This window comes from Rhinichthys klamathensis, unplaced genomic scaffold (assembly GCF_029890125.1).
Source record: "Rhinichthys klamathensis goyatoka isolate OS25496 unplaced genomic scaffold, OSU_Roscu_1.1 h1tg000191l_1, whole genome shotgun sequence".
NCBI classification, from domain to species: domain Eukaryota; kingdom Metazoa; phylum Chordata; class Actinopteri; order Cypriniformes; family Leuciscidae; genus Rhinichthys; species Rhinichthys klamathensis.
In genome coordinates, this window is record NW_026606717.1 from 5,578,394 (window position 1) to 5,591,134 (window position 12,741).

General features: G+C 37.1%; 1 protein-coding gene across 1 annotated transcript; it reads left to right on the forward strand.

The window, feature by feature from the left end:
- Positions 1-678: 678 nt before the first annotated feature.
- On the forward strand, positions 679-12,147 carry rskrb (ribosomal protein S6 kinase related b). The gene is made up of 12 exons (XM_056262174.1): positions 679-1,052; positions 1,926-2,204; positions 2,313-2,396; positions 5,059-5,127; positions 5,276-5,345; positions 8,529-8,636; positions 9,730-9,770; positions 9,869-9,896; positions 10,270-10,359; positions 10,530-10,618; positions 10,748-10,858; positions 11,504-12,147. The coding sequence occupies exons 1-12, from the start codon at positions 1,023-1,025 to the stop codon at positions 11,840-11,842; spliced, it is 1,338 nt and encodes a 445-aa protein (XP_056118149.1). The 5' UTR covers positions 679-1,022; the 3' UTR covers positions 11,843-12,147.
- Positions 12,148-12,741: the final 594 nt, after the last annotated feature.

A 12,741-nucleotide genomic window follows, 5' to 3' on the forward strand; every position in this document is an offset into this window, starting at 1 on the left:
ATTATGATCTAAGATTAAAACCTAAAACAAATGTTTTTGTTAGGCCTACTTGAAATAAAGTAACTGAAATAAAATAAAATATAAAAAAATATTTCAACTATAGGCAACATTTTCATATAGGCTAGTTAAACTTGATGTAGCCTACTAAAATTACTAAAACTGAAATACAAATGGTTGGCTTTTAAAAAAAACAAGAACTAATAAAAATTAGAAAAATGCTAAAACTTTAATATATAAAAATTTAAATTAATTCAAAATATTACTACAAATTTTCTCAATTATACTAAAATAACAATGTCCATAATACTCCTAGAGCACAAAGAAATACATTTCAACATTTACTGCACAATTTGTAGTATTACTTTAAATCAGCTCGTTAGGAAAGCAACTAACTGAGTAGGAGTGAATTCAGGTGGATTGGGACACTTTTCCCCACTCATCGATCTCAATGACAAAAGTGTCCCAATATGTCAAAAAAGAGAGACATACGGCTCCCCAGAAACAAGATAAAAAAAAATAAACTAGTAGCCTAGCTTTACACGAATGCAATAACAACATTATGTCATTTAACTGTAAATTAACTGGAAGCATGATCCTATATTGTTTTATGTTTAATAGCGCCGTTTCATCACTGGATGTAACTAGGCGTCAATAATTCAGCCCGGACAGCTCTTGATACTATTTTGAGAGGGCGCTCGAGTGGGCGTGGCCTAAAAACGCAGCAAAACATATGATTGGGTGACAGCAACGTGGGAGGATGCGCAGTGTTCGTCGACTCTATCGGAGATTATCTTGTTATTGTCGCCATATCTGTCAGACCGATAACGCTTTGATGGAAAATGAGTTCGACTTCATAGTTCAGTGTAAGACATGTAAAAGCCATTGCCCTGTCCATTCTTGAGCGATTAGAACAGTAATGCACATAGGTATGTAGTGCTGTCACTCACTGTCACTGAAACTACAGGCGATAACATGGATGAACACTAGATTCAACTAATGTTTCACGCAGAGCGACTAATGTGATGGGTGCCGATACTAGCAAAAACTGCAAGGTCAGTCTTTATATTATTTTCTTATTATGAATGGTGGAAAAAAGTAACTTTGCAGAAAGAAACCATGTGTTCAGGATGGCTGCTCACTGTGCATGTTTTAGGCTACTTTTATGTTTGATCTCCAGTTGTAAAAGTAGCAGTGCGTACGTTTATTTTAAAAGCCAAATCTTAATAGGGCAAGTCAATTAAATAAGTCACATTTAATTTAAAAAAAAAACATTATACTGATAAGTATGTCATATAAAAGTATACATGTATAGTTATTGTATGTACTACTAAGGTCTTATAAGTCTGCAGAACATTGTTTTTTATTGACAAGCAGGGCATTACAGTGATTTAAAAACATTTATTTACCTACTGTAATGACCAATAAATTGTGTCCATGTATGAACTGTTTTCTAAATGCACAATAATTCCATGAGTCATTTCACATCTGTGTGGATTTGAACTGAAAGCAAAGCCAAAGGACAAGCTGTGGGATTGGAGTGTGACTAACATCCTTTAATTAATATGAATATTAAAGTGAATTCCTCTACTATAGGCACTTTTGAATTTACACACACTCATATAAACCACATATGCCAGATCACACAAAACACACTAAAATCATTTTAACACTTGTTAATTGAAAATGTAAGAAATGTTTCCATTTTTATTCATCCATAATTGACGGGTGTTGGGACATGAAAAAAAACCCCATTATTTTCTCCTAGTACGTTTTTTGTTATTATTTAAAATTAAAGATGGTGATCTATAATGACTGCTGGGATTGCATAGTGTCTATACAGAAACACACATGAGCATGTTGAAAAATAGGTCATTGCTGGAATATGAGTAACCGTGTAATGATTATTTATTCACATTCATTCACAGCAGTACACAGGGTCGGAGGAGCAATCACAAATATCCAGATGGAGGGGATTTCTCTCTGCTGTGGGTATTTCTCTCCCAGCTGGTCTCTGCAGAATCAACCCATTACGAATCGGATCACATAGAATGATTTGTGACAAGGAGCCATCCATTCCTGAGCACCTGGTCTCCTCATTGCCGGGCCCTGAGAAACTCCGAATGGAATGGAGTTTGCCAAGCTTTATCAACATGTTTCTGCCTGAATTCCCCCACCGCAATGTCCCAGGACATGAACATTTTCAGGTGAGAGATGCCAAGGGCAAAAGGTGAAAATAAGCTCACTCATTTGTCAACAGTTTCTTATTTATTTTATGTTTTTCACAGTATTTTATCATATCGTCCTACCCCTAGGTGCTGGGTTACATAGCGAAAGGATCTTTCGGTCCCATTTTAAAGGTCAAGGATAAGTCGAAGCAAAAGACCTACGCAGTTAAGGTAAAAACTTTGTCTATAAGCCAATTAAACGTTTGTACACACCTACTCATTGTTTCTAATTACTATTTTACACATTTAAAACTAATAAATATAACAGACAATTACACAAAAAATGTCAAACAAATCAAAACTATCTTATATTTGAGATTATTTTTAGTTGCCAACCTTTAGGTTTATTATAATGTAAAGACATTCATAGATAGGACATACATAGCAACGCGTGGGTGACATCGCTGGTTTTGAAGTAATTAAACTCACAGCTTTGTTGTTAATAGAGAGAGACGCTGAACAGACACAGGTAATTCGCACAAGCATCATTGCTCTCTCTCTCCTCTCTTTCTTGATAATGAATTCAAATAAATGCTATAATTCATTCATTCAAATAGATTTTATCTTACGCACTACTTGATCTCTGTGTCTGATTCAAAGCGGTCTGAATGAGCATTAGTTTTACCTCTCCGGTCAAATATTGCACTGCAAACATCAATAACAGCATTAAGTCGTCAATGCTGGCACATGACCATGGTATAAGCGGGATAATCCACGGCTAGCTGTGCATTAAACGATTTACCGTGTTGTTCCGTAATATATAAGACAATATATTTTTCTTAGAAATACATCTGAAAAAAAGGGTTCGTCTTATATTTAGGTTCTGGACTTTTACATGTCAATTATACACCCGCAATAATAGGTGGCGCCAAATACGCGTAAAACGAGTGTGTCAGAGTGTAATGTTAGAAAATCGCAAGCACAAAAAGACAAAGAAAAGAAAAGCTTTACGGTCTAAGAGCCGCGGGACTGTCAGTGTTTGGGTGCCTCACTGAAGAGACCAAACTTCGCCCATACGCGATTTTAAAACTTAAGACGGTACCCAGATTTCAACTACAATAAGATTTCACTTCTACTGTTAATGCAATTGTGGTCGGCTACATGCTTTTCACTATGAGATGGATAGCCTAATTGTTATATAATTTAGATGGGCTTCAGGTTATTTTTATGGTATGCCAAAAAGTGTTTATTTTTAAACGTGATCTTTGGTACATTTGACCAGTAGGCTATTTACCATATTTTCAATACAAAAATTAAAATAGGAAAAAATATTCAGTATGAAAATTATAGTGTATAGTGAATAGTGAATGAGGGTTTAGGGGGCGATTTCGGATTCAGCTCTTTGTCTGGTCTCATCAAGAGCAACGACTAACAACTTACTTACTTTGATACTCACCTTGTGAAGGCTTACCTGTTTCAACATAGCAATCTCCAAGTCATCTCAGTGTCTTCTGCAAGTGAACTACAAGTGAAGTCTATCCCCATTACTACCTCCAAGATTCCCAGCTCCTCATCTCCTCAGCCTCCTTCATTGGTTGTGTGCATCGTCTCGTGGCTTGTGTGCAAGCCTAATTCGGACAGGATTAGTTTAACATGGAGAGGTGGGGGAAAGTAGTTATTACTAGAGCTTCTCTGTGATTTTAGTCCCGTCCGAATGTGCCATCTCAGTAATCATTATGGACAATGTCAGTAAAGATTACGGCGACTTTTACCATCTGTAAAAAAAAAGGTCCGGAAAAAATTACCTCAGGTAATACAAATCCCGTGCGAATTAACCCGATATGTACGTAAATATTCTGTCATTTCCTGTTTAGAAGTACTTTTCCTTGGTTTTTCAAGTATGGAGGTGCTTGAAAAAGCATTCAGTTGCATTCTAGGCGGTGGGACGTCAAGCCTGTGGCAAAACTCAAGTGTTTTCCGCATATCATTCAGATCAAAAAGAAGATCGAAAGCACTTGTCTGAGGCACGGAACTTCTTTTAGCTTTAGGTAAGTGCCTATTACCAACAAAACCCAGTTAGAATTTAATACATGTAATTAATAAATCGTTCGATCGGACCTTACTGTTATATAGGTTATTATATTGTGCATATTATATCAGGAAGGTGACGGCGGTGCGTAAATCGAGTTACCCCTCCCACTTCTGCTAGTTTTACAGAGATTTCTTATCCTGGGCGAATTGGCCGATTATATTACAGACGTCATGTGGTAAAATGACATTACTCCATCTACCCTTGTAAAACTAATCCAGTCCGAATAGGGCTTAAGAAACCCAAATTATCCTGTCTACCATTGCTTCAAACTGCCAAAGTCAATACTCACCTGTTCTCTGTTGTTCCTGCTGGATTTTTCAATAAACTTTCCCGTTGTGTCCATATTCCATCTGAGTATCCCTGACACTTATGCTCACCAAGGCAGCATTCATTTGATTAAAAAAACAGTAATACTGTAACATAAATTATTAAAATGTTAATTTTTTTGTTAATTTTTAAATTTTCAGCATCATTACTCCTGTCTTCAGTGTCACATGATCCCTCAGAAATCTTTCTTATATGCTGCTTTGGTGCTTAAGTAATTTCATTAACATTTTTATTGATGTTGAAAACAGTTTTTGCTGCTTAATATTTTTTGCAGAAACCATAATAGATTTTTCAGGGTTCTTTGATGAATAGGAACTTCTAAAGAACAGCATTCATTTAAAATAGAAATACTGTCAGTGTCACTTGTGACCGGTAATGTATATGAACTGGGCCTCATCTTCATGAGAAAGAATAAACACCCTAGTAACATAGTAATGTTCATTTGCCATTTGTGATTTATTTTGTCTAATGTAGGTTATTCCAAAATCTGAGATTTTGCGTTTGGGAGTTTTGGAGCAGTCAAAGGAGGAAGTAATAGTCCAGGTGAGCCCAAGTCCTGACTTTTCAATGATGTCCTCATTTTCATTAGGTTAAATAGTCACCCTGGTACATGAAGAGGTCGAGTTCAAAACCCACAGAGGTTTGTAACTCACTGTGCCTGTGCTCTTGTTGTCAAACTGTTACCTTGCAGCGTCAGGTCCGCCACCCTTTTGTCCACGACCTGCAGGACTGCTGGCAGACCCAGCGACACATCTACATTAGTGAGTGAATCAGAACACACCCCTGCCCCAACTCTCCTCCTGCCTTTCCCACCACTAAATCAGTCTTCCCTCACACAAAGTGCCATGTGGCCCTGTCCCCACCGAGACACGGAAATCTGCCTGGAGCTCTCACAAACTATCATTCCACTTCAAATCTGTGAGCAGCTGTGAAGAGGACATGTAATCTGAAATGATACACTACTTTTCAAAGTTTGTGGTCGGTGAGATTTTTTAATGTTTTTGAAAGGGGGCTCTTCTGCTCATAAAGGCTGCATTTATTTGATCAAAAATAGAGTACAAAAGTAATATTTTTTATGTATTCCTGTGTCCTTCAGAAATCATTCTAATAGGCTGATGTTTGTGCTAAGAAATTATTATTATTATTATTTAAGTATAATAATATACTTATTATCAATTTTAGTGTTGAAAACAGTGTTTTACTTAATATTTGCTTATATCCATGATATATTTTATTTTCAGGATTCTTTGATGAATGGAAAAATACAGTAAGATTTTACTGTAACACTGTAAAATCTTAAATATCACTTTTGATCAATTTAATGCCCCCTTGCTAATTAAAAGTATTCTTTTTTTTTAAGAAAAACTGACTCCGATATTTTGAACATATTTTGATAATCCGTGTTAAAATGTTTACAGGGATTTTATTGTAGAATCGATGCGCCTAATAATTTTTTAATATTAAATTAACTAAAGAGTTTAAAAATGCTTGTTGTCAAACAGGGTTACCAAACTCCCCCCACCCGCCATAATTTGGCCCAAACTCATGCAATTGGTTGAGCAAATGTTGCTGTGTCTGGACTCGGGATGCTCAAAAACCAAACAGAACAATGTTTTGGAAGCGCCACTTTTATTTCAACCTGTGGAATGGCTGAACTATAGTCTCAACATACTATGCTGGAGGAGCATGTGTAAAATAAACCATACACACTTCACAGTTCAATTACATTTCTTACTCTGATTCTGTCTGCCACACTGTCTACAAAGTATGAGACTGAGAACTACCCAAACTGCACTTCATCTTGCATAGAATATGGATCCTATCCATGTTGCTGATTTCATGATATTTCTAATGTTAAGATATACTGTACAATCATCCATAGGTCTATAATCCTGCTCCTGGAGACCCACTATCTCACTAGTTCTAACCTGCTCCAACACACCTACCTGCAACCTTCGAGTCATCCTGAGCACATTGGTTAACTGGTTCTGGTGTGTTTATTGAGGTTGGTGTAAACTCTGCTGGACAGTGGGTCTCCAGGAGCAGGATCCAAGACCTCTGCCACTATCTATAGTTGAATATCAAGTGGTTCTTAAATAGCGCATGTAAAGTGACCCACAGACTGTTATTTCTGAATTAGATATGTTTGTTTAGACAGGCCAGAATGCTTGAATTCTAGAACAGGGGTTCTCAACTCTGGCCCTTCGAGATCCATTTCCTGCCGAGTTTAGCTCCAGCCTTGATCAATGTCAACCTCACCTGCATGTAACGTTCTAGTAATTCTGAAGACCTTGATTGGCTTGTTCAGGTCTGTTTGACATTGTGTTCACGCCATGCCGTTATTACCGCAATTATGTGATTTCAACTTTTAAAAAGCGTACACGTCCTCGTATAGCTCGTAATTACAGCTTGTAAGATTGGAATTGTTTGAGAGCTCCTACTTGGACCATGTGACTGCTGTTCCACCTTACCGCTGCAGATTCATTTAGGCTTTGATAGTGGTCCCATAGAAACGTATAATTCAGAAGAGCTCAGAATATAACGTCATGTGTTGTCATCTTGAGATAGAATACATCCCAAGTTTATGGCCTGCCCCACTTGGGATCTTGTGTATCAAAATTGTCCCTGATCTTTCCAGCGGTAAATACTAATTGAGAGGGCATTCATGTCCAATTTTTATCTAGGAAACTTGTATTTACGATAAATCCCGCTAGCACGTGAAGGCAGCATTAGTAACACTCCTATGTTTTAGGACACCTCAATCCAAACCTCAAGTCCTTTTTCCCCCGTGTTTTTGATTTCCCAGTGATCCTGACTGCATTTGTGAAAGTGAATTTCCTTCTTCTACTTTGATGTTCAGTTCACCCCTTGAATGCTTTCTCCTGACTAAAGCTAAGATGAACGTGTCACTTCCTTACCACCACTTGATTACCACCTGATTCCTTCATTCACAGCCTGCACTGTTTTGACACTTTATTCAGTCTAGATCACTACTGGGATTTGTTTAAATCACTGGGTTCTTAAAGCTTAAGGTCCTATTTAATAACACAGATGCCCGGTTTCACAGACAAGGCTTAAAGGCCCACTGAAGTGGAGCATTATTCAATTTGTTGATGTAATTTAAACTGTAACAGGAAGACAGGGCGGGACATATCCGACAGCTCCGACCCTTTTTTTAAATAGCCAATAGAGTTCAGTTTAGACCGCTCGGCCAAAGCCGCTGAGGTCGGTAAAGCTGCAGTTTCCTCCTGATCTCTGGCTGCTTTAAAATATAGCAAATGTTTGTGGTCCTAAAAATGTTTGTGGTCTGTGCCGACTCAATCATATGATGCACTCTGTGTATCTTGTCTCTGGACTGTGTGCGCGCTGTGGTGGTTCACGTGACACTAACTTAATTCGCTCCAGTGTAAAGCATATTCACACTGTCTAAATCATTCCCTATCCCTTATATAGTGCACTATGTGCCATTCACCATGTAGAAAATAGTAAATGTGTGAACAAATGAGCGATTTTAACTAAAAGCAACTTGCATTGACATATCTTAAACTATGTCAGTGCCATTGTTTTATCTCAAGTAAACACCAGTAATGTTTTTTTCTAAGGCACGGTTATAAAAGCTACTCAAATGTCCTAATTGAACTAAGGCCTATTCCTGGCTTAATCTAAGCCTTGTCTGTGAAACCAAGCCAGAATGTTCTGTACTTCGTCTAAACCATGATGTTTTTCCGGTCAGTGGTCTGGGTGAGGGCAAAGCTGTTAGAAACAGATGGTCTTGACTGATGTATTATGAATCTGGTCATCTCCCAAAGTGACAGATGTTTTCTCTGGGTTCACTTGCCCTTTCCATGTATCAGTTGGATGTTTGTGTTCATGTTTATCTCTATTTGGGATTTGCACATTCAGGCACTGTTCATATGATTTGATTCTGTTTATTCCCTCTCTAGTGTGTGATTACTGCAGCACAGGAGACTTGTACACATACTGGGTGATGATTGGTCAGTTCAGAGAGGATGTGGTAAAAGTGTTTGCTGCTGAATTGGGTTCTGCTTTAGGTAAGCAATGACGCTCATCTTGGATGCTTAGTGTCATGATGCTTTAGAAATCATTCTAATATGCTGATTTGGTGCTCAAGAAACAATTATTAATTTTCTCAATGTTGAAAGCAGTTGTGCTGGTTTGTAGAAATCATATTACTTTTTTTCAGGGTTATTTAAAAGAAATCTTTTGTAACCTTATACATGTCTTAACTGTTACTTTTGATCATTTTAATGTGTCCTTGCTGAATAAAAATATTAATTTCTTGTAAAAAAAAAAAAGAAGAAATCTTACTGACCCCAAGCTTTTGGAAGGAGGTGTATATTACAGGGTAACCCTGTAATATACACCCTAACCCTAACCCTAACCTAACCCTAAAGGCGATGACGATAAAGATATAGTTCTAAAAATCACTCTAAATGTAAAAGAATAGCAGAGTCCACACCACAACTATAAAGATAATGAATGAAAAGTAACGCATATCTGTTGAAAGTTTTATTTTTAAACAGTGAAGTATTGCTAATACAACTCATTGTGTTTTTCCCTGGACAGTTGCATGTGGGAAACATATTGATGTATTGTCTTCCCTTAAATTTATTCCTTCAATTCTCTGTACTTGATCGTGAAAAGTTCTTTTAAAACTCTTAAATTTACCTTCCTAAAATATGCAGAACCCCTGCATTATATACATTATAAGGAAACAATTTAGTTTAGGGTCCAAATCTCACTATTAACTAGTTTCTTATTAGCATGCATTTTATTAGGATATTGGCTGTTTATTAGTACTTATAAATCACATTATTAATGCCTTTTTCTGCATGACCATATTCTACATCCCTTAATCCTTCCCAATACCTAAACTTAACAACTACCATACTAACTATTAATAATGAGCAGTAATTGGGAGTTTATTGAGCCAAACGTCATAGTTAATAGTGAGAATCGGACCCTAATCTAAAGTCTGACCAAATTTTATATTATATTACAGATTTTTACTGATCCTGTTAATAAAAAATACCTTGTGTCAAGCTCATAAATACAATTTTTGTTTAAGTACAGTAGTTATGAATGCTTATCACAATAATCACGTTGTATCATCTCTGTTTATAGGGTTCCTTCATGACTGTGCAATCATCCACCGTGATGTGAAGGTATACACTGTTTTATATAATGATGTAATGATAATAAATATAATCCCTAAAATATCAAAAGAATGCCTTAAAAACATTCCCTGTTGTATTTTTAACAGATGGAAAATGTCCTTCTGACAGATCAGGGTAAGGCAGCCTGTGTTCTTTAGTCACTCCAGTGGAGGGCAGTATGTGTCCACTTTTTTCATGTAAACATGGAATCTTCCAGAACATCCAGGCGTGACGCTTTCCGAATAGGCCTAGAGTATTTACACAAATATGACATCGTGATAGCAATACAATATTAACAAATAATCCAATTCACAACATTTCTATTGTAATATTTCAATATTTGTTTGTTAAAATGCTGAAGTGAATATGACATCAAAGCTTATAAAAACAAACATCTAATCATAAATATATAATATGATATTAATAATAATAATGAATGGTCTTCTACAACAACAATATTGAAACCTTATAACCTATAATGATGAATAATAAACGTATCTTATTACAGGCCACCTACGACTGGCTGACTTTGGTTTGTCCCGGCGTCTTGAGCGGGGAGGGAGGGCATTCACTATTTGCGGAACAATTCAATACATGGGTAAATCTATAATAACTCAAGAAATGAAAACAAATAAAGAATTACTTTGAATTATATGTATATGCCAAACGAGTCATTAAATGATATTCATGGCTGAGCAAATGAAAGGACGTTTATGTCTAGCTGTGTGTGGAATGTAAGCAAGATTCTCATGAAATCTGTCTCTTCAGCTCCTGAAGTCCTTAGCGGTGGTCCCTACAACCACACTGCCGATTGGTGGTCTCTCGGCATCCTCCTCTTCGCACTGGCCACTGGAAAGGTGAGGACAAATGCACATATATTTGCATATATTGTGTTTTTTTTGTTCTCTGTGGGGTAAATGACACGTTTGCGTGTATGTGATGTGTCTTTTCTGCCAAGTCATTCTTAACTTCCCCTCCCTCCTCAGTTTCCAGTGTCCCCAGAACCGGATCACTGTTGCATGTTGAGGAGGGTACGCAGCTTCCCTTATGAGATGCCAAAAAACTTCTCTCCTCCTTTTGCTCTGCTGCTTACAGAGGTGAGACCTGGACACCTGACGAGGAGCTTTATTCGCCAAAATGTTCAAAGTACTATCAATTTTGTCTCTGAAATTCCCTAAAAATAGACACAAATGAGATCATTAAAAAAAATCCCTTTATAAAATGGATTGCTGAGATCATTTGGGTCATTTAATTCAGATCATTTTAAGAGAGTTCATACTGAAAGCTGTGAACAGTTTGCGACTGAGATCCCTTCTGAAATTATGGAGGAAACATGTGAGATTACTCTTTTTTTTTTTAAGATTATTGGAGCAAGTTTTACTATTTCAGTCTTTCTATTCAAAATGTCATCTTTAATTCAATGCGTTACGTGCAGTTTCTTTGTAAGTATTTGTGAAATTTCCTAGCAATTTCTAAGTAAAAAAATGTTTCAGAGTAAATCCTACACATTTTATTTACACTTTTTCTCAGGAGATACACCTGAGAAGCAGGAAAGTCTATTTGCTCTCTATTTAAGCTCAATAATTGATCTTATTTGTGATTCTTTACTGTGAGGACCTTTAAAAAAATTAAGACAGCACTAATTCCTGGTGTTGATATGTCACTTTTTAACAAATCACAAGTCAACTTCAAGTAATAACTGCATTACCCCAATCATTTCAACCCATTTTTTCTCTCCTCAGCTTCTTTGTAAGACTCCAGTACGTCGCCTTCGGACACTGGAACGTTTCAGGCGCCAAACCTTTTTCCACGGCACGCCATTTGATTCCCATCTGCTCCAAAAGACCCCCATGGAGCTGATCGTGGAGCTGAAGAACCGGCCTGACCGGCCTGCCAAATCCCGTCGAGGCCTGACCCTGGAGCCCTTCGCAAACTTTGACTGCGACTTTCTCTTAACCTCACCCTGCACACCCACAGTCCCAGACCTTTCCCCAACTCTGGCCAACATGGAGCGGGTAGAAGCGCTCATGCAAATCCATGTACCTCAGGACGATGCTTCCCAAAGAGAAGTGTTTGTTTAACTCTTTTTTTTTTTAAATCACACACTTTAGAGTGTGTTCACACTTGCCAGGTTTGGTTTGAATAAAATGAACTCGGGTGCGATTGCTCTGTTAGTGCGGTTCATTTGCATAAGTGTGAACGCTGCCATCCGAACCCTGGTGCGCACCAAAAAAAGCAGAATCAGACCCCTGAAAAGATGGGTCTCGATCCACTTCCAAACATAATATGAATGCAACATGGACCAAAGACATGTAAATGAACCAAAAACGGGACATGATGTCACAAGATGCAACCCTAAAAAGAGGTATTGTTTTGGATGGTCAGTAAGTTCTGTCATAAAAGCCATTTATTGTTTTGTTTTGTATCTTTAGACTCGGTGTAAAAATAGTGTGAACGCTAAGCAAACCAGGACTAAATGTTTCATTTTCTTTTTTGGTTTTCTTATCAAAAGAACCAAGAGAACCGAACTACAAGTGTGAATACACCCTTAGTATGTGGGGGAAAGTTCAAACCTTATTTGTAGGTTATTCTTCCGTGAAGGAATATGGTTAAGTGTATTTCATTTTTATTGAGACACTCTAGCTCTTACATTGAATTCCATACCTTTTGTTGAGACATTTAGTGAAATGTGGTTCATAGTTCCTCATATCCTCTGACATTATTTGACTATTTTGTCCTTATTAATAAGCCAGCACTGCATTTTCTTTCAACAAACATACCATAAATTCAGTTCTTCCCGGTTTTATGTTTTGAAAGCTGTGCAAACCCTCAGGGATATACGTTAATGCTAAAAGGATCAAATCTCATTTTGTATTAAACCTAAGCCTCGTGAAAAAGCATTGTTAATAGAAAAATGGTAAAATCCCAAAAAGTGGACATCTATACTTTTATATGAAATAATATGCTTAGCACTGTTCAT